General features: G+C 54.3%; 1 protein-coding gene and 1 long non-coding RNA gene across 2 annotated transcripts; one reads left to right on the forward strand and one right to left on the reverse strand.

The window, feature by feature from the left end:
• Positions 1 to 409: 409 nt before the first annotated feature.
• On the forward strand, positions 410 to 9,735 carry LOC139233035 (uncharacterized). Its single transcript, XM_070863553.1, has 6 exons — positions 410 to 494; positions 1,394 to 1,535; positions 2,456 to 2,541; positions 4,816 to 5,169; positions 6,245 to 6,475; positions 9,225 to 9,735. Exons 1-6 carry the CDS (start codon positions 449 to 451, stop codon positions 9,284 to 9,286), a joined length of 921 nt encoding a protein of 306 aa, XP_070719654.1. The 5' UTR covers positions 410 to 448; the 3' UTR covers positions 9,287 to 9,735.
• Positions 9,736 to 14,812: 5,077 nt separating this feature from the next.
• LOC139233036 (uncharacterized) lies at positions 14,813 to 17,624 on the reverse strand. The gene is made up of 2 exons (XR_011588134.1): positions 17,387 to 17,624; positions 14,813 to 15,169 (listed from the first exon to the last, which is right to left on the reverse strand). It is a non-coding gene; the product is annotated as an uncharacterized lncRNA (long non-coding RNA).
• Between the last annotated feature and the right edge of the window lie 3,942 nt (positions 17,625 to 21,566).

The raw sequence follows: 21,566 nt of genomic DNA on the forward strand, positions 1-21,566 counted from the left end.
CGTTCGTGGCCTCTTCCTGTGCCTTTTGTGAAAGTGTGCAACTGCGAGATACTGAAAATGCCTCGACTCTCAAAAGGTTTTGCAAGTGAAAGTAAGTGATGTGTTTTGATCAGGTTGGCTGTGACATTCCCCCCCTCCCCTCTCCCCAGGGTTTCTCGCAGCCTGGGGGGGTGATTCACCTTTAATCCGCAGAACTTCCAGGGGAGATTTGCAGTGCACAGGGCTGAGTCAGGAAGGGTGGAGTTTGGAAATCGAATGTGAGGTGTACACTGGTAATCCCCTGTGTAGCGGCTGGTCATTGGCTCAATGCACAAGTCTGATGCAAGTGAATGGAAACTGCTAGTGCCTGCCCCCCCGGTACAAAGGAACGGATCTGCCTCACTGTGTCTGCACTCTCTCGGCGCCGGGCTGTGCTGCAGTCGTTGACTTGTCTTTTATCCTGTCGGCTATGGAGACCCTGATTCTGTGCCTCTTCCTCGTCTGCTCGGTAGCGGGTGAGTTTGTAAAATCTCCGGTTCACGCAGCTTCCGGGGAGATGGGTGGGTGGGGTGGGGAGATGGGTGGGGAGAGGATGCACCCCAGGGGGGCGAGGGGGTGAGGCTTTGGGGGGGTCCATGCAGACCCCTGGAGATGTGACCGGCGACCAGGGAGGACAGCGAGGCGGCGGCGGGCGGGGGGGAGAGACAGAGCACAGTAAAAGGGTGGGACAGTCGGGGTCTGAGAGGGGCCAAGGTTCCTGGGCAAGACCCCCGCCCCCCGCACTCCGCTGCGCAGCCCGCAAAACAACGCCCCGCGACACAAATTAACGTTGAGTTCAGGAAAGTTAAGAGTTTTATACAAAATTCACCAAGATTGAAGGTGCTCCGAAGCATAGTCTCGTACCGGCCAGGAGTGGGCCCCCTGGCAATTCGATTGCGGCCGGCATCACACCCCCAACCCAAGCCGGGCGGCACAAGGCTTGGGTTTGGGGTGTGATGCCTGCCGCAGTCCAATTGCCCGCCCAGTCACTTGACGGGGCTGCATGGCTCCAGAGCAGCTCTCCCCGGGTACAGCGCCAGCTCCTTGGACTGGGGAGAGGAGGGAAGCTGGGCATATCCTTCCTTGTTGACAGGGGACATGGGGGGGTGGGGTACCTTGAAGACACTGCCACCTTTCAGTGATTGTTCCGAATGTGAAGTTGCTTGACTCCACACACGATTTGCTCGTTCCATTACTTCGGCGCTAACAGGAAAGAAAGCTTTGGGTTGTCGGCCGAGGTTTTGCAAATCTCAAAAGCTGAGCGAATCAGTAAACTATCCCAGGATCAGCTGCTGCTTGGAAAGTGCTTTTCCTTGCACCGCAGGGCACACAGATCGAAGCCAGACTGACACATGTCTCTGTGTTTTATCCACAGTGTGCAGTGGGAGGCTCTCGGACAGTGCTGGCCGGTCATGCTGTGAACCCAAGTTACCGCAACCATTAAATATATCAGAATTCAACAAGCTGCAGAATTATGTGACCTTATCCGGTCAGGGAAGATGTCCCGAGTATCTAGTGTAAGTATTGGGCTTTGTACCTAAATAACGCTCATCACAGTAAAGTACAGGTACTTCAGCCCTGGTTCAGTGGGGAGTCGGGCGGTTGGAGGTTCAAGTCCCACGCCGCAGATTTCAGCACAAAAATCCAGGCTGACACCCCAGTGCAGTGCTGAGGGAGCGCCGCACTGTCGGAGGGGCAGTACTGAGGGAGCCCCGCACTGTCGGAGGGGCAGTACTGAGGGAGCGCCGCACTGTCGGAGGGGCAGTACTGAGAGAGCGCTGCACTGTCGGAGGGGCAGTACTGAGAGAGCGCCGTACTGTCGGAGGGGCAGTACTGAGGGAGTGCCGCACTGTCGGAGGGGCAGTACTGAGGGAGTGCCGCACTGTCGGAGGGGCGGTACTGAGGGAGCGCCGCACTGTCGGAGGGGCAATACTGAGGGAGTGCCGCACTGTCGGAGGGGCAGTACTGAGGGAGCGCCGTACTGTCGGAGGGGCAGTACTGAGAGAGCGCCGTACTGTCGGAGGGGCGGTACTGAGAGAGCGCCGTACTGTCGGAGGGGCGGTACTGAGGGAGCGCCGCACTGTCGGAGGGGCAATACTGAGGGAGCGCCGCACTGTCGGAGGGGCAGTACTGAGGGAGCGCCGCACTGTCGGAGGGGCAGTACTGAGGGAGCGCCGCACTGTCGGAGGGGCAATACTGAGGGAGCGCCGCAGTGTCAGAGGGGCAGTACTGAGAGAGCGCCGCACTGTCGGAGGGGCAGTACTGAGGGAGCGCTGCACTGTTGGAGGAGCAGTACTGAGGGAGCGCCGCACTGTCGGAGGGGCAGTAGTGAGGTATTCAATACCTCAATCAGATCACCCCTTCAATACAATACAATATTGACGAGTGCCCTTTCAGAATTGAGCTTGATGTATTTATTTCTGATTTACTGTCACAGATTTACCACAAACGCGAATCAGAGATTCTGTATATTATCGGGAAAGGCACAAGCCATGAAAGAGTTTGTTGATGCGAGATCCACAGGTAAGAATGGCATTGGTCCCAGTGCCAGGTTCCATCTGATTTGGAGCCTGGGTCACAAAGTATTCCACAAATCACGCCGTGGGAGAATTAAAAAAACAATCAAATGTTTTTTTTTTAATCACTTTTTTGAAATATCGGGGATGGGAAAACCAATCTGTGTGATTGACGGACAAGAGTCCAATCGCTTTCCAATTGGCCGTGGGAAAGTTGGGGTGGGTGCACCGTGATGATTGACATGTTGGACGACCAATGGAGGGCGGGAGGGGCGAGTGGTCCTGGAATACGGTCCGACCAGAATTGGCGGTTCCCCCCAGACACCCACTCTCTGCAAGTCGGCCTCGAACGTGCGGCCATGCGTGAACAGGAAAGTGCCAGGCTGCGTGACCTGGGATAGGCCTCAGAGGCAGGGATTCTGCCATTGGCCTCGGGGGCCGGAGGGAGGGGAGGGCTGGGGCTGGAGGTGCACGTTCGAGGGCCGGCTATCACTCGCTGTATAGGGCGACGGTGGTCACTGGGACTGCAGGAAGATGTCAATCAACTGGTCAGGTGGGCAGAACATTGGCCACTGGAATTCAATCTGGAGAAGTGTGAGGTAATGCATTTGGGGAGGGCTAACAAGACGAGGGAATACACATTAAATGGTAGGACACTGAGAAGTGTAGAGGAACAAAGGGACCTTGGAGTGCAGGTCCACAGATCCCTGAAGGTAGCAGACCAGGTGGTTAAGAAGACACACGAGATAGTTACCTTTATTGGCCGAGGCATAGAATACAAGAGCAGGGAGGTTATGCTTGAACTGTATAAAACACTGGTTAGGCCACAGCTGGAGTACTGCGTGCAGTTCTGGTCACCACATTACAGGAAGGATGTGATTGCACTGAGAGGGTGCAGAAGAGGTTTACCAGGATGTTGCTGGGACTGTAAAATCTAAGCTATGAGGACAGATTGTATAGGCTGGGTTTGTTTTCCTTGGCACAGAGGGGACTGAGGGGACTCCTGATTGAGGTGTATAAAATTATGAGGGGCGTGGATATAGTGGATAGAGGGGGTTGACTTATGAGGAAAGGTTGAGTAGGTTGGGCCTCTACTCATTGGAATTCAGAAGAATGAGAGGTGATCTTATCGAAACGTGTAAGATTATGAGGGGGCTTGTCAAGGTGGATGCAGAGAGGATGTTTCCACTGATGGGGGAGACTAGAACTAGAGGGCATGGTCTTAGAATAAGGGGCCGCCCATTTAAAACAGAGATGAGGAGGAATTTCTTCTCTCAGAGGGTTGTAAATCTGTGGAATTCGCTGCCTGAGAGCTGTGGAAGCTGGGACATTGAATAAATTTAAGACAGAGATAGACAGTTTCTTAACTGATAAGGGGATAAGGGGTTATGGGGAGCGGGCGGGGAAGTGGAGCTGAGTCCATGATCGGATCAGCCATGATCTTATTAAATGGCGTGCAGGCTCGAGGGGCCGAATGGCCGACTCCTGCTCCTAATTCTTATGTTCTTCCCTTAAGAAGCTCCTTTTAAAAACTACACTCTTTGACCAAGCTTTTGGTCACCTGCCGTAATCTCTTTGTTTTTTTGCGGAGAACACTTTTTATATAAACCACTCGACAAACGCAGAGTAATTTGGCTGTAATCCCACATTTCAGAATTGTATAAGTATTGGAATTCATTTATTAACCAATTTGTGAATGCAATGAACAGTTTCCTTCTGTTGCTGGAGAATACAAGCCGTCGACTGTATCTGAATCCAAACGGTTTTTAACACAGTATCTAACGAAATGTTGGTTGATATTGTGACTGCAGGGTTGCATTTGGAACAGATTTTTTTTTTCAAACATGTGTGTCCCATTGAAAGGTTCAGCACATAACCACAAGTATTTAGCAGGCTTGTGTGCCGCTGTGGAAAAGCCACTTTGCCAGTAAAACGGGAGATTTCATCAGAGTTCAATTCTAAAAACTTACGTTACTAACAATTACAAACACCAGAACCGTGCTGTCTATTTGTTACCTGGCTCAGTCTCAAATTCATTTTATTTGTCTTGTAACCCGCCTGTGAAGCACCCTGGGACATTTTACTCAGCTGAAGGAGCTATATAAATGTAAGTTGTTCTATTCAAGGCTGAGAGGGACAAATTTTCACATACTAAGGGAACCGGAGTGTTTGAGTTTGTAGAGTCACTGTATGCTCCGGGGTTGAAAGGACTCGATTGGGTCCGTCAATGCTCACTCAAGAGACAATGTGAAAATTGTGACGTCCTGTTTTGCTGCCTCAGATCCTGGTGACGTGGGCGCCCGAACTGGTGGGATAGAGCAGACGGAGACCGGGGAAGGAACTCCTCATCCTGCACCTCCCACTGCAGGTCCAACCATTCCAATATCCAGCTCCTCCATCACGGCCGTCCCTGGGCTACACGGGCAAGAGAGAACCTTCACCCTTCAGCCAACACCGAACCCACCCACCCGAGCCCACTGGCTTCAACGTGTGGCTGTCACAACAAGAAACACAGCTGGAGAAACATCCGGGACAAGTCTCCATCCCAGGAATATTGTCACCACGACACTGACATCTCCTCCAAACAAACACGAGGCGGGAGAAGACAGGACTATGGAGGGCACTTACAGTCCCGGTAAGCATCATCATTCCCCTGTGTGTACTATAGAGAATAAAAGTCCCTATTACAGGGAATAACAGCCCCTGTGTATATTGTACGGATTATAGAATCCAGGGACGAGCACATAGATCGTGGTTGACACTCCAGTGAAGTACTGAGGGAGCGCCGCACTGTCGGAGGGGCAGTACTGGCGGAGCGCCGCACTGTCGGAGGGGCAGTACAGAGGGAGCGCCGCACTGTCGGAGGGGCAGTACAGAGGGAACGCCGCGCTGTCGGAGGGGCAGTACTGAGGGAGCGCCGCACTGTCGGAGGGGCAGTACAGAGGGAGTGCCGCACTGTCGGTTGGAACATTAAACAGAGGCCCTGTCTGCTCTCTCAGATGGACACAAAAGATCCCAGGGCCACTATTTCAAAGAAGAGCAGGGGAATTCTCCTCGGTGTCCTGGGGCCAATATTTATCCCTCGACCAACATCGCAAAAACAGATTATCTGGGTCATTATCACATTGCTGTGTGTGGGAGCTTGCTGTGCGCAAATTGGCTGCCGCGTTTCCCACATTACAACAGTGACTACACTTTTGGAGCATTTTGAGATGTGCGGTGGTTGTGAACGGTGCTATACAAATGTACAGGAGGAGGCCATTGGGCCCATCGAGCCTGTGCCGGCTCTGTGAGCGAGCGATCCCATCAGTCCCATCCCCCCACTCTCTCCCCACAGCCCGGTGAATGTTTCCCCGTCAAGTATTGATCCAATTCCCGGTTTGAAAGTTACTATTGAATCTGCTCCCACCGTCCTTTCAGGCAGCGCGTTCCCGATCACAACAACTCGCTGCGTGAACACATTCTCCCCATCTCCCCCTCTGGTTCCATCGCCGATTATCGTCAATCTGTGTCCCCCTGGTTACCGACCCTCCTGCCCCCGGGAACAGTCTCTCCCGATCGATTCTATCGCGTTATGGTATGCGTGAAGCACTGTGTTAGAATCCCACTTGCAAAGCAAGTTCCCGGCAGGATGCTGGCTGTTGACGTGAAGATTTTGGACTGACGGTCGTGTTGCTGACTTGGGTCGATAATCAGTGCTGTTTTTACAGGCTCCACAACGTCGGGACGCGGAGGGGCGAGAATGGGCCACAGAGTCGGGCCTGGGGTTGGCGGTTTGCTGCATTGCAAGGATTGCGACGAGCAACACAGATACTCGGCCGGTGAGGTCACAGCAGGTCAATGGTTGGCACTGGGCCTGTTGGCGTCTGCCATCGCGCTGCTCCTCACTGCTGCCATCCTCTTCGCCAGCATCAAGTTTAAGTGCACGCAACAGATGCCAGGTGAGCTAACCGAGAGATGGAGGCAGACTGTCCTGCCCTCCGCCTCGCTGTGAATGGAGGGCAGTGCACGAGTTGGTGAGGCCAACCTTCTGGTCGTGAGGGGGGGGTGAATTAACGACGTTCAGCGGACCCCGGGACACTGGGGATGGTCAGGGCTGACTTGGGAGCAGGGATGGTCTCCGATCGTTTGGGAATTGAGATTTGGGCTTGTCACAAACCACCTCCTCGTGGACCTGGCTCCACAGTACAGGAGGGGCGAGGGGTCCACAGACATGCTGGGCCCACTGCCCTCCCTCGATGCTGTATCCTGCTCTCGCTCAGCTTGACTGGCCTCCTGCACATTTCCCCTGCTCCCCAGGCTCCACCATCAGCGGCTGTGTCTTCAGCTACCAGGGCCCTCAGCTCTGGGACCCTTTCCCTAAGTCTCTCCGCCTCTCTCTCTGACCAAGCCTCTGGTGGCTCGGTGCCAGTTCTTGTCTGACCACGCTCCCGTGAAGTGCCTTAGGACCTAGGTACACAGGAACAGGAGGAGGCCCATTCAGCCCCTCGAGCCTGTTACACAGGAACAGGAGGAGGCCCATTCAGCCCCTCGAGCCTGTTACACAGGAACAGGAGGAGGCCCATTCAGCCCCTCGAGCCTGTTACACAGGAACAGGAGGAGGCCTATTCAGCCCCTCGAGCCTGCTCCGCCACTCAATGAGATCGCGGCTGATCTGTGACCTAACTCCATCCACCCGCTGTAATGTATTTGCTCCGTGGGTTCTTTGCTTTCGAATCTATAGCAACACATTGCTATTAAGAACTAGTTGGTTTATTAGCAAAGGTTTAACAATCACGCGACACATTAACGGTTCATCCACCAGGCTCACAACCACCTGCCCCATCGTGGATCCCCCGAACCCAACTGGCTGGGGTTTTATTGAGTCTTGTGAACATCATGTGACTGGCTAAGCCCCTCCCAATGCAACAGCGCCACCAGCCTGTGACCATACTCTCTGGGCGTACACAACACCCACCTTTGACCCGTATCCCTTAATAAATTTGATTAACAAAAATATATCGATCTCTGATTTAAAATTAACAATTGACCCAGCATCAATTGCCGTTTGCAGGAGAGAGTTCCAAACCTCTCACACCCTATGTGTGTCGGAGTGTTCCCTAATTACACTCCTGAAGGGTTTGGCTCCAATCTTTAGACTGTTCCCCTAGTCCCAGACTCCCCAACCAGCGGGAATCGTCTCCCAACCACCCTCTCTGCTCCCTGTAATATCCTGAAACCTTCGGTCAGAGCCCCCCTTAACCTTCTATAGTCTGGGGAATACAGCCCTAGTTTGTGTAATCTCTCCTCGTAACTTAACCCTTGGGGTCCAGGTAGCATTCTGCTGACTTTTACTGCGTGAAGGGTGGCTATATAAATGTAGGTTGTTGGTGCAGTATTGAAAGTCTGACTGATTTTGTGGGCTGAGGGCGGGGGAGGGGAAACGACTCTGGGACGTTTGGTTTATTTGAGGCCTTATCTACCATTGCTGAAGGCCTCATCCATGCCCCTGTTACCTCTCGGCTTGACTATTCCAACACACTCCTGGCCGGCCTCCCACATTCTACCCGACGTACTGGAGGTGATCCAAAACTCGGCTGCCCCGTGTCCTAACTCGCACCGAGTCCCACTCATCCATCATCCCCTGTGCTCACTGCCCCGTGTCCCAACTCGCACCGAGTCCCACTCATCCATCACCCCCTGTGCTCACTGCCCCGTGTCCCAAATCGCACCCAGTCCCGCTCACCCATCACCCTCTGCTCGCTGACCCGTGTCCTAACTTGCACCCAGTCCCGCTCACCCATCTCCCCCGTATCCTAACTCACACCGATCCCGCTCACCCATCACCCCCTGTGCTCGCTGCCCAGTGTCCTAACTCGCACCGAGTCCCACTCACACATCACCCCCTGTGCTCACTGCCCCGTGTCCTAACTCGAACCGACTCCCGCTCACCCATCACCCCCTGTGCTCACTGCCCAGTATCCTAACTCACACCGATCCCGCTCACCCATCACCCCCTGTGCTCGAATGGCCGACTCCTGCACCTATTTTCCATGTTTCTATGTTTCTCTGCTCCAAGGAGAACAACCCCAGCTTCTCCAGTCTCTCCACATAACGGAAGTCCCTCGTCCCTAGAACCATTCTGGTCAATCTCCTCTCTCCCCTCCCCCAAGCCTTCACATCCTTCCTAAAGTGCGGTGCCTAGAATTGAACCCAATGCTCCAGCTGAGGGATGACCATTGTTCTATCAAGGTTTACCAGAACTTCCTTGGGTTCTGTACTCTATTCCCCAATTTATAACCGCTTGCAATTTCAAAATAGCTGCCGGGGTCAGAGAGACAGGCAAGCTTGGGAAGGTGAAAGGTCAGAGAGGGTAAAATGGTGGCAACAATCGGTAAGGCAGGATCTAAATTTAAAGTTTTAAAAAAATATCGAGAAAGCCAGAGAAAGAATAGGAGGGAAAACAAAGAGCCGGAGAGAGTAAGCACGGGTTAAAGTGTTTACAGTTTTATATCAATTTGTCTTTTGGCGGACGTTTGAGTCAGTCATTTACCGTTAACCTTGTGACACGAGCACCGGTTTTATTGCTTTGTGTTTAGTGTTTGTCACAGCCTGAGAGCCAGAAACAGCCAGATGTTTCTCAAGGGCCTGCCAGTAGTGTTGAGGGTTAAACCGCTGACTTTTAACCCCCACCCTTTGTGTTTTGTACAGATGTTATGGTGCGAGGTGTGCGATACAGCAGGATTTGCGGCCTTCGCACCGACACAGTGTGAGCAGAGCTGGGGTGATGTACGGCAGGAAGTTTGAACGGCAGAGCTGTGTGAAGTGGTGCCTGGACGTGCGAGGGGGGAGGGGGGACGGCGGATCCCTTCTCATGCTCCACCGTTACCCGCTGAGCAAAGCTGGCGATGGGCCTGGAGAGCAGGGGGCCTTTCGAAGGGGCCCAGCCATTCCGGGACATCTTCGGCTAACGTAATCCAGGGAAGGCTTTGCGGAGCTGGAGGCGATGGGCCGAGCTCGGACCGTTCAAATGTGTCGCGCCTTCAGCTCTTCGCACCTTGGCCTCTTCCCAAGATGCACCGCTTCCGGACAAGGATTGGTAAAGCCCATCGGTCAGACACAGGCCGAGAAGGATGACTGTGGGCCGAGATGGCATTGTATTGTCCGTCTTTTGCGATGTGTGTTTTTCCGCTTAATTTTGTTCGTTTTACCCGGGGCGGGCGGGCGGGGGTGGGGGAGTGGGGGGGGTGGCCTTTGTGACCCATTGAGCCAATGGGGCCGTTCCCCACCACCACTCCCCACCCACCCAGTGGTTTCAACCACCGCCATTCACAAAACTCTGTGCTGGGAAATACCATGTTGTGAGGCGGGGGGGGGGGTAGATCCCGTCAGGAGGGAAAGAGTTCCCTCGAGAGTGACGGAGGAGCCAGAGGGTGCAGTGCAACCAAAGGTTTGGTATTGTGGGGGGGGGGGTTCTGACGTGCTGGACTCGAGCATGCATGTGTGCACACGGAGCTGGACACAGAGACCCACAGAGGTGGGCACACCGACAGATACGTACGCACAGGACACACCCCAGGGCTCAGTGGGCAGCACTCTCTCTCTCTCTCTCTCTCTCGTCTCACAGTCAGGAGGTTGAGAGTTCGAGACTTGAGCAGATCACGCGACACGGTGATGCCACTGGACATAGCAGGCACCTGATTAGGGACTATCCACAAATAGCGGGTGCTTTTCAGAAGAGTACAATTCACACAGCTGCTCCCGGCCACATGACCGGTGATCGACTGCTCCTCACTGGCTGGAAATAACTCTGTGCGCGTTCATCGATAACGTTCTCCTCCCTCAGCACCTCTTTGCTCAGTCTCGGCTGTGGCTCAGTGCGTAGCCTCTGAGGCCCAAGGTCATGGGTTCAAGTCCCACTCCAGAGACTCCAGCACAAAAATCCAGGCTGTCACTCCCAGTGCAGTGCTGAGGGAGCGCCGCACTGTCGGAGGGGCAGTACTGAGGGAGCCCCGCACTGTCGGAGGGGCAGTACTGAGAGAGCCCCGCACTGTCGGAGGGGCAGTACTGAGGGAGCCCCGCACTGTCGGAGGGGCAGTACTGAGAGAGCCCCGCACTGTCGGAGGGGCAGTACTGAGAGAACCCCGCACTGTTGGAGGGGCAGTGCTGAGGGAGCGCCGCACTGTCGGAGGGGCAGTACTGAGGGAGTGCTACACTGTCAGAGGGGCAGTACTGAGGGAATGCTACACTGTCGGAGGGGCAGCAATGAGAGAGCGCCGCACTGTCGGAGGGGCAGTACTGAGGGAGCCCCGCACTGTCGGAGGGGCAGTGCTGAGGGAACCCCGCACTGTCGGAGGGGCAGTACTGAGAGAACCCTGCACTGTCGGAGGGGCAGTGCTGAGGGAGCGCCGCACTGTTGGAGGGGCAGTACTGAGGGAGTGCTACACTGTCGGAGGGGCAGTACTGAGGGAGTGCCGCACTGTCGGAGGGGCAGTACTGAGGGAGCGCCGCACTGTCGGAGGGGCGGTACTGAGAGAGCGCTCTTGTGGCCAATATTAACCCCCAATAATTGTGATCAGCCCCTCCCTCTCTGGTTCATCCTCCCAAATTATATCTCCTTCTTTAATGGTCACGTTACCGGGGTCACTGTATTTATGTATTTAACAAAAAGACGTTTATTTTTATGAATTTATTTAATGCATTTCTAAAAAATCATATTAAAAATAAAATTCTATCTCAACGCGTCCGTTGTGTGTATATTAAACCTGCGATAAAGGTGTGTGTTCAACAGCCCAAACCTATATCGCCCTCCGCTCTGAACATATGTTCCTTTCTCAACCGGTCCCAACATTAACGAGGGGGCGGTGGGTGCGGGGAGGGAGGGAGGGAGTGAGGGAGGGGGAGAGTGTCAGAGAGGGGAGTGGGAGAGTGACAGAGAGGTGAGTGGGAGGGGGGAGGGGAGGGGGAGTGAGTGGGAGAGGGGAGGGGGAGTGGGAGAGGGGAGGGGGAGTGAGTGAGGGAAGGGAGTGGGGGAGAGAGGAGGGAAGGGTGGGTGTAGGGAAGGGAGTGGGGGAGAGAGGAGGGAAGGGTGGGAGTAGGGAAGGGAGAGAGGAGAGGAAGCGAAGGAAGTGGGGAGAGGGGAGAGGGGAGGGAAGGGAGGAAGTAGGAGAGGGGGAGTGGAGAGAGGGGGGGAGGTAGGAGGGAGGGGAGGGTGAGAGCGGGAGGGTGAGAGGGGGGGGGGCATGATCTTATTGAATGGTGGACAAGGCCCTCGCTCCAATCCTTATGGCCCATTGCAGGAGGGAGACAAGAACGGCCAGGACTGGGTACATCAGTCCTGCACAGAACTCCCCTCCAATCAAACACAACACCACATTAAACACGTCCTTTATTGAAGCTGCAATGTATGAGTTTGGAATGTAAGCTTTGGTATGGAGATGGGAATGAGCGGAGCGATGCAGTCCGTGTTCCTTGGGCTCCCGGGCTGGGCGGGGCCGGGGGTGGAGCTTTCCCTCCGGAATGTTTGGGAGGGAGAGGAGGCGGAGCCAATCATTAACCTTCAATCAGACAGCTTGATTCCCCGAGGACTGCCCCCTCTGTGATCCTGGGGCTGGGGAGGGCAGTGAATAACAACAAGACCAACCTTGGACACGAAGCCCACTGCAGTCGAATAACCCACCAGCTCTCGACGCTCTCACCTCACATGGGAGGCCTGCACTCTTGGCTGGGGTGCCGGAGGACTGTCAGCACGTGTGGACTTAGAAACATTAGGCACAGGAGGAGTCCATTGAGCCTCAGGACCCTGCCCCGCCGGGCAGTTAGATTGTGGTTGATTACCTCAATTCTGTCCGTCTTTGATCCGTATCTGTGTTACCCTCGGCCAACAAAATACATCGATCCCCTGCACCCACAGCTCTTTGGGAGTGATCGAGTTCCAGATTCCCGCGGCCCTGTGTGTGTCACGTGCTTCCTGACGTCACCCCCCCGAACGGCCTGGCTCTAATTTTAAGCCTCTGCCCCTTGATCCAGACTCGAGTCACCCCCCCGACCCCCCGACCCCCGACCCCACCAGAAGACACAGTTTCTCTCGATCGATCCTGTCAAAGCCTTTAATCCCCCTCGATCAGATCCCTGCTTCAACCTTCCAAACTCAAACAAATATAAGCTAAGTTTATGCAACCTGTCCTTATCATTTAACGCTTTAAAGAGAGACAGACTTGCATTTATATAGCGCCTTTCACGACCTCAGGATGTCCCAAAGCGCTTTACAGCCAATGAAGTACTTTTGGAGTGTAGTCACTGTTGTAATGTGGGAAACGCAGCAGGCAATCTGCGCACAGCAAGCTCCCACACACAGCAATGTGATAATGACCCAGATCATCGACAGTACGGCGTTCCCTCAGTACTGACCCTCCGACAGTACGGCGCTCCCTCAGTACTGCCCCTCCAACAGGGCGGTGTTCCCTCAGTACTGCCCCGCCGACAGTGCGGTGCTCCCTCAGTACTGCCCCTCCGATAGTGCGGCGCTCCCTCAGTACTGCCCCTCCGACAGTGCGGCTCTCCCTCAGTACTGCCCCTCCAACAGTGCGGTATTCCCTCAGTACTGCCCCTCCGACAGTGCGGTGCTCCCTCAGTACTGCCCCTCCGACAGTGCGGCGCTCCCTCAGTACTGCCCCTCCGACAGTGCGGCTCTCCCTCAGTACTGCCCCTCCGACAGTACGGCGCTCCCTCAGTACTGCCCCTCCGACAGTGCGGCGCTCCCTCAGTACTGCCCCTCCGACAGTGCGGCTCTCCCTCAGTACTGCCCCTCCGACAGTGCGGGGCTCCCTCAGTACTGCCCCTCCGACAGTGCGGGGCTCCCTCAGTACTGCCCCTCTGACAGTGCGGCGCTCCCTCAGTACTGCCCCTCCGACAGTGCGGCTCTCCCTCAGTACTGCCCCTCTGACAGTAAGGCGTTCCCTCAGTACTGCCCCTCCGACAGTATGGCGCTCCCTCAGTACTGCCCCTCCGACAGTGCGGCACTCCCTCAGTACTGCCCCTCCGACAGTGCGGCGCTCCCTCAGTACTGCCCCTCCAACAGTGCGGGGCTCCCTCAGTACTGCCCCTCCGACAGTGCGGCGCTCCCTCAGTACTGCCCCTCCAACAGTGCGGCTCTCCCTCAGTACTGCCCCTCCAACAGTGCGGCGCTCCCTCAGTACTGCCCCTCCGAAGAGAGAGAAACAGAGAGAGAGAAACAGAGGGAGAGAAAGAAAAACTGAATCGGAGAGAGAGAGAGACAGAGAGAGAGAGAGAGAAACAGAATCAGAGAGAGAGAAACAGAAACAGAGAGAGAGAGAGAGAAACAGAATCAGAGAGAGAGAGAAACAGAGGGAGAGAGAGAGAAACTGAAACAGAGAGAGAGAAACTGAAAGAGAGAGACAGAGAGAGAGAGAGAAAAAAGGAGAGACAGAGAGACATAGACAGACAGAGTGAGTGAGACAGAGAAACACTAGGAGTGAGAGGGAAAGAGAGAGGGAAAGAGACATAAAGTGACAGAGAGAGAGAGATCGCGAGACAGAGAGACAGACAGGATGAGAAACAGCGAGACAGTAATATGACTGAGAATCAACTACATTTATTACCATTTGAAACCACTGAGACTACACAGAGAGCAGTGCACACAGCCCTAGTGTGGAGACTCAGGCGTGGAGAGCTCCTCGGGGATAGTGAGCGAGGACAACCCAGGCCTCCCACACCTCCCCTGGAAGTAGCTAAAGCTCCGAACTGAGCTTTGCTGCGTCATTCTCATTCATACCCGTTATTGCAAAAAACAACCAAACATTGTCTAATTCTTGCCGAGCAGGGGGAGTTCTCCCCGGTGTCCTGGGCCAAGATTGATCCTTCACACACAAGCCCTAAACATAGATGATCTGGGTCATTATCGCATCGCTGTTTGTGGGATCTTGCTGTGCGCACAGTGGGCTGCCGCCTTCCCCACATTACAGCAGTGGCTACACTCCAAAAACTGTTCATCGGCTGGGCAGCGCTTTTGGGATGTGATGAGGTCGTGAAAGGTGCTATAGAAATGCACGTTCTGACTTTGTTGGGCATTTTATGGCCTTCTGCCCATTGCTGAACAAACACAGCCGAGAATCAGAGAATGGTCACAGCACAGAAGGAGGCCACTGGGCCCCTCGAGCCCGTGCCTGCTCTCTGCAAGAGCCCCTCAGCCAGTCCCACTCCTGTTCCATTGTCCAGAGGTTCATCCTCCTGCAATCGAAAGATGAGGTCAGCACGGCTACAATTAGAAGCAATCCAGCTTACGTGAGTTGGTCTGGCTTTATTCTGTATTACAACAATATTTTTACAGTTGCCGGAGCGTGGCCTCCAGCTAAAGGGGCGCGCCGAGCGAGCACACACTCAAGCGTGTCCTGAGATGAAAGTGTTTGGGGTGTACCTCGGTGAGGAGGGACCCTGGGACCCCCCGCCCAGTGCCCCAGCAACTCCCGTGTCTGTAAGAGTGCCCGACCATCGGGCCTGCCCACGTGTGTCTGGCGGACGCTGGCACTGGGCAGGGCGGTCCTCGGCCGGTCTCACCGCTCAGTATAGCCGCTTCACCGCGTTGTGTCTCAGTCCGTCCTCTGTCGTCCGTTTCTCCCAGTTACGCCGCTCGCAACCTGAAAGCAGAATGTCACACGTGGCGGTTCGGTCAGTTTGGCTGCTACGCTCCGCGTGCAAAGCCTCACAATAGGCCACAAATCCTTACCTTCGGAGACAGCAGGCCAGCTTCCAACATACCTGTTCTACGTAGCAGGAACAATGTCAGTACAGCCTCAAGAATTGAGACCATTCGGCTCAACTGGTCCATGCTGGCTTGTCCGCTCTCTCAGCCGGACATAAAAGGTCCCACGGACACTATGCCAAAAAAGAGCAGGGGACATCTCCCCAGTGACCCAAGTCAAAATGTATCCCACACTCAAAATCACCAAAACAAATGATCTGGTTACTGCTGTTTGTGGGAGCTTGCTGTGCACACTGCGCTGAGGGAGTGCCGCACTGTCGGAGGGGCAGTACTGGGGGAGCGCTGTCGGAGGGGCAGTACTGGGGGAGTGCCGCACTGTTGGAGGGGCAGTACTGAGGGAGTGCCGCACTGTCGGAGGGGCAGTACTGAGGGAGCGCTGTCGGAGGGGCAGTACTGGGGGAGTGCCGCACTGTTGGAGGGGCAGTACTGAGGGAGTGCCGCACTGTCGGAGGGGCAGTACTGGGGGAGCGCTGTCGGAGGGGCAGTACTGGGGGAGTGCCGCACTGTCGGGGGTCGGTACTGAGGGAGCGCCGCACTGTCGGAGGGGCAGTGCTGAGGGAGCGCCGCACTGTCGGAGGGGCAGTGCTGAGGGAGTGCCGCACTGTCGGAGGCGCAGTACTGAGGGAGTGTCGCACTGTCGGAGGGGCAGTACTGAGGGAGTGCCGCACTGTTGGAGGTGCCGTCATTTGGATGAGATGTTAAACCGAGGCCCCATCTGCCCTCTCACACGATTCTGAGGAAGAGCAGGGGAGATCTGCCGGTTCCCTGGGACAAAATTCCTGCTTCAACAACATCACTAAAAAAAATGATCCGATTTATTCCTGTTCGTGGGATCTTGCTGTGCACATGATGCCTGTCGCGTTTTATACATTACAACAGTGACTACACTCGGAAAAGGCTTGATTGGCTGCGAAGTGGTTTGGGACGTCCTGAGACTGCGAAAGGTGTTGTCAAAATTCAAGTGTTCTCTTTTCTTCTGAGGGGACGCTGGAGAAACACACGAGGGAAGGAATAGAGGGAGATGCTGATAGGGTGAGGCGGAGCGGGGTGGGAGGGGCTGGTGTACGGCTTATAACTGTACGGCTAAATCCGTCTGTTTCCACCTCCGTAACATCGCCCGTCTCCACCCTGCCTCAGCTCATCCGCTGCTGAAACCCTCAATCCCACCTTTGTTACCTCTCGGCTTGACTATTCCAAGTCACCCCAGGCTGGCCTCCCACATTCTACCCGACGTAAACTGGAGCTGATCCAAAACTCGGCTGCCCCCGTGTCCTAACTCGCACCGAGTCCCACTCACCCATCACCCCCTGTGCTCACTGCCCCGTGTCCTAACACGCACCGAGTCCCGCTCACCCATCACCCCCTGTGCTCGCTGACCCGTGTCCTAACACGCACCGAGTCCCGCTCACCCATCACCCCCTGTGCTCGCTGACCCGTGTCCTAACACGCACCGAGTCCCGCTCACCCATCACCCCCTGTGCTCGCTGACCCGTGTCTTAACACGCACCGAGTCCCGCTCACCCATCACCCCCTGTGCTCACTGCCCCGTGTCCTAACACGCACCGAGTCCCACTCACCCATCACCCCCTGTGCTCACTACCCCCTGTCCTAACACGCACCGAGTCCCGCTCACCCATCACCCTCTGTGCTCACTGCCCCGTGTCCTAACTCACACCCAGTCCCGCTCACTCATCACCCCCTGTGCTCACTGACCCCCCGAGATATCTGCACTCCTCTAATTCTGCCCTCCTGACCATCCCTGATTATAATCGCTCCACCATCGGTGGCCGTGCCTTCTGTTGCCTGGGCCCCAAGCTCTGGAACTCCCTCCCTAAACCTCTCCACCTCTCTCTCCTCCTTCAAGACGCTCCTTAAAACCGACCTCTGTGACCCAGCTTTTGTTCACCTGCCCTAATGTCTCCTTATGTGGTTCGGTGTCACGTTTATTTGTTTTGTCTTAAAACAACTCCTGTGAATCGCCTTGGGATGTTTCACTACATTAAAGGCGCTATATAAATGCGTTGTTGTTGTACATTCGATGCTGTTCTGTCAAGGGACGGAACGTTGGAACTTGAATCGAGGAGAATCTTACCTCTTCGTTTCAAGGCGAAATAAATAGCGACCGACATCATCGTCATCACCAGCCCCACAAAAACCACAGCCACAATAATGTTGGTGCTCCCGCCTTCTCCTGCGGACTCCGAGAGATTAGTCGTTCCTCCGTCTCCGAGTGTCACGTTCCCCCAGGGGTTCTGAGTAGGTCCGGAGGAATTCCAAGTCACTGACACCTCGCTCCCTGAAATTGCAAGTCACATCGTTGCCGCGGAGCTTATTTTCGCGCCCCGCCCTCCTCTCCGTTCCGCTGCCCCTCCAGACGCAGACTCGCGGAGGGCATTGGCCGTGTGTGTGTGTGTCTCGGTGGGGCGAGCTGGCAGAGAGTTAGAGCTTGGGTTTGGGGTGGGACGGTGGGGGTTGCAAGACACTGAAGACACGCTCTGTGATCTGTCCATCCCGACATGGACAGTGCACTATGGCAGGGTATTTCTCCAGCCCTCATTCAATCCTACCCCACGTTATCAGCCCCAACCCTGGCCTCGAGCTGTTCCCGGGAGAGAAAGACAGACAGAGAGAACGAGAGAGAGAGAGAGAAAGCGAGAGAGACAGAACAGTGCACATGGTCAGCTGTATCTCAGCGTGTAGGACTCTCTACCCACTGAGCCACAGCTGATATGTCTGACCATGTGCACAATGCAGTCTTTATCTTTCTTTTTGTACAGAGTCAGAGGTCGTGGGTTCAGGTCACACTCCAGGGACTTGAGCACATAAAGCTAGGCTGACACTTCCCGTGCAGTACTGAGGGAGCTCCGTACTGTCGGAGGGGCAGTACTGAGGGAGTGCCGCACTGTCGGAGGGGCAGTACTGAGGGAGCTCCGTACTGTCGGAGGGCAGTACTGAGGGAGTGCCGCACTGTCGGAGGGGCAGTACTGAGGGAGCTCCGTACTGTCGGAGGGGCAGTACTGAGGGAGCGCCGCACTGTCGGAAGGGCAGTACTGAGGGAGTGCCACACTGTCGAAGGGGCAGTACTGAGGGAGTGCCACACTGTCGAAGGGGCAGTACTGAGGGAGCTCCGTACTGTCGGAGGGGCAGTACTGAGGGAGCGCCGCACTGTCAGAGGGGCAGTACTGAGGGAGTGCTGCACTGTCGGAGGGGCAGTACTGAGGGAGTGCCACACTGTCGAAGGGGCAGTACTGAGGGAGTGCCGCACTGTCAGAGGGGCAGTACTGAGGGAGTGCCGCACTGTCGGAAGGGCAGTGCTGAGGGAGCGCCGCACTGTCGGAGGGCAGTACTGAGGGAGTGCCGCACTGTCGGAGGGGCAGTACTGAGGGAGCTCCGTACTGTCGAAGGGGCAGTACTGAGGGAGCCCTGCACTGTCGGAGGGGCAGTACAGAGAGAGCGCTGCACTGTCGGAGGGGCAGTACTGAGGGAGCCCCGCACTGTCGGAGGGGCAGTACTGAGGGAGTGCCATCTTTTGGATGAGACATTAAACCGAGGCCCTATCTGCTCTCTCAAGTGGACATAAAAGATCCTATTTCGAAGAAGAGCAGGGGAGTTCTCCCCGGTGTCCTGGAAAATATTTATCCCTCAATCAACATCACAAAAAAAACAGATGATCTGGTCATTATCACATTGCTGTGATATGTTCTGATTTCCGCCAGGTTTATCCAGGCAAGATAATCGCCTACAAGATAGGCTAAAAGTGTTGTGACTCCACCATTTAGAAAAGCGTAGATTTAAGGGCTGATCTGATTGAGGTTTAGAAGATAATGAAGGGACGAGATTGTGTTCCTGTTGACAGTATGTTCCAATTAATTAGGTTCGGGAGGCCCAGGGTCACAAGATCTGGGTTAGATAGCAGGAGGTGGTACTTTTCCCAGAGAATAGTGGCCTTGTGGAACAGTCTGCATCTCGTGCCGTGGATACTGATCCCTTCAGCAAGAGCTGGACCTGTTTCTGGCTGGGGCGGTGATCACCTTACAGAAGGGTAGGTACTGCAGGGATTGGAGCGTAGTCAGGTGAAGGAGCGGCGAGAGACCGTGGAGGGAATGTGATCAGGGCCCAGGGGAGGTGTGAGTTTGGGGCCAGGGGCCCAGGGGCAGCACGGGCCCAGCCCACACTGCGATATGTGAGCGCACTGGTTCCGTGCAGCAGAGCTGGTCTCCAGTCGTCCTGGTTAACCCTTGCCCCTGGACCAAGACCTCGCTCTGTCAAGCCCGTGTGGTGGCTGGTGTACAACGGTCACCCCACGTTAAAACAATCCACCCACAGGCATCTTCCACCCTTCGTGATATAGTTCAGGATCTGGAATATTAGGTCCTTCATTGAAACACCTGTGAACTCATCCTTATTTTGGCTTGAAGCAAGTCATCCTCGCTTCGAGGGACCGCCTATGATGGAGAAGGATTGGACAAGAAAGAGTAAGGAACCTGACCTGGATGAATCACATGTACTCTTCAGGACTAGTTTATATTTTATTTGCATATACACAGCCCAAAAGCTGAGTTGAAAGATATAAAAGGCCGTGAAACAGATTATTCCATATTTGCAATTGGGTCGTAGAAATCTTGACCCATGTTTAGGCCAACTAATCTTCCTAGTTTGTCCATGGTCATCAGAAGAAAGTGCATTTAGAAACTGATTGTAAATGGAACACGAGAATCAGCTGCTCTATGTGAGTGGATAATGATTTTGACATTTTTGATCTTGGTCAGACCTTTGCTGTGCCGTGTTCTGCCTTGCTGGTGAGCACAACTTGAATGGTGAAGGCCTAATTGTTCTTCTAAACTATGTAGGGTGTTCGTTTTACATTCTACCTTGGTTCGTAGACCTCGGGAATTACAGGAAAGGACCACGCAAGACACAAAGTTTAAGTTTAACCCAACTGTCAGTTTTATTACGCAAAAACCAGCTAAAAATTACAGAACAAGACTTCTGAGAGAATTGACCGAAGACATACAATCACCCATCCAGTTAGTTGCTGTAACCGCAGATTGTAGGTTCGTGGTCGTTGGTTCCATGACTGGTTATTCCTCTTTGATGTTCCCTCTTCTGGTGTTCTCTTCTTTTCCGTTCTGAGTTTGTCCGTCTCCATTCGTTCGCCCCGAGCTGCTCCCAGCTCGTGTATATATATATCCATTTTATCAATAAATCACCCCTTGAGCCACTTCCAGCTCGTGTATATATATCCATTGTTTAGATGCTGCTGTTAATCACATCCCAACTGAATCGTGTTCATTCTGTTAGTTTCCCTTTGTTTCTGCTGATGTTAATAACCCTGCAACTAGGCAGGAGTTTACTATTTTGATATTTCAAGTAGCAGTGTCGATATTTGATGTCTGTAAGATAAGAGGAGACGAATTGATGTCCTGTTTCTGACTGCTCCATTTTTGATCGGGGCGGAGGAGCGGCGAGAGTTCGGGGCCCAGGGGCAGCACGGGCCAGCCCACACTGCGATATGTGAGCGCACTAGGTCCGTGCAGCACAGCAGGTCTCCAGTCGTCCTGGTTAACCCTTGCCACTCGACCAAGACCTCGCTCTGTCAAGCCCCGTGTGGTGGCTGGTGTGCAACGGTCACTCCACGTTAAAAAAATCCACGCACAGGCATCTTCCACCCTTCAGGATGTCGTTCGGGATCCGGAATATTAGGTCCTTCACTGAAACATCTGTGAACTCGTCACTTTTTGGCATGGAAGCAAGTCACCCTCGCTTCGAGGGACTGCCTAATACTATACTAATACTATAATACTATATATCCATTTCATGAATAAATATCCTGCTGGGCTGAGGTTCCCATTAATATGTCTGGATCGGTTTCATTGTTTGTGGGGATCTGTTTAACTGGCTGCGATGATGTGTCTGGTTATCCACAATTTGCACACAGAGTCGACAGGGCAAAAGATGACACCTTATCTTAAGTGCCCTGTTCTCCAAAAATGCACGCCTTATGGGGTCCTTTGTTGTCCTGGTTTCTTGCAGACTTGTTGTTACGCTCATAATAAATGGTGAGACTGAGTACTGTGTGTAATGAGCGAATGTGAGCTTAGCTCCTTTATTGTAGTTCCAGAGAGCAGGTACCTTGTGGGTGACCTGCTTATATACTGTGCTCCCGAGGGATGCTGGGATCCCTTGGGACTCCAACAGGTGGGCCCTCTGGTGGCCAGGTGTGATGCAGGTTACAAGGGGTTAAATACAAAACACTTGTGGTTCTCAGAGGG

This window comes from Pristiophorus japonicus, chromosome 20, assembly GCF_044704955.1.
Source record: "Pristiophorus japonicus isolate sPriJap1 chromosome 20, sPriJap1.hap1, whole genome shotgun sequence".
Classification (NCBI taxonomy): domain Eukaryota; kingdom Metazoa; phylum Chordata; class Chondrichthyes; family Pristiophoridae; genus Pristiophorus; species Pristiophorus japonicus.

Coding starts and splice junctions, on each gene's coding strand:
- LOC139233035 (XM_070863553.1), top strand. CDS start 449: ATGGAGACCCTGATTCTGTGCCTCTTCCTCGTCTGCTCGGTAGCGG. Junction 495..1,393: donor CCTCGTCTGCTCGGTAGCGG/GTGAGTTTGTAA, acceptor TTTTATCCACAG/TGTGCAGTGGGAGGCTCTCG. Junction 5,170..6,244: donor GGAGGGCACTTACAGTCCCG/GTAAGCATCATC, acceptor CTGTTTTTACAG/GCTCCACAACGTCGGGACGC.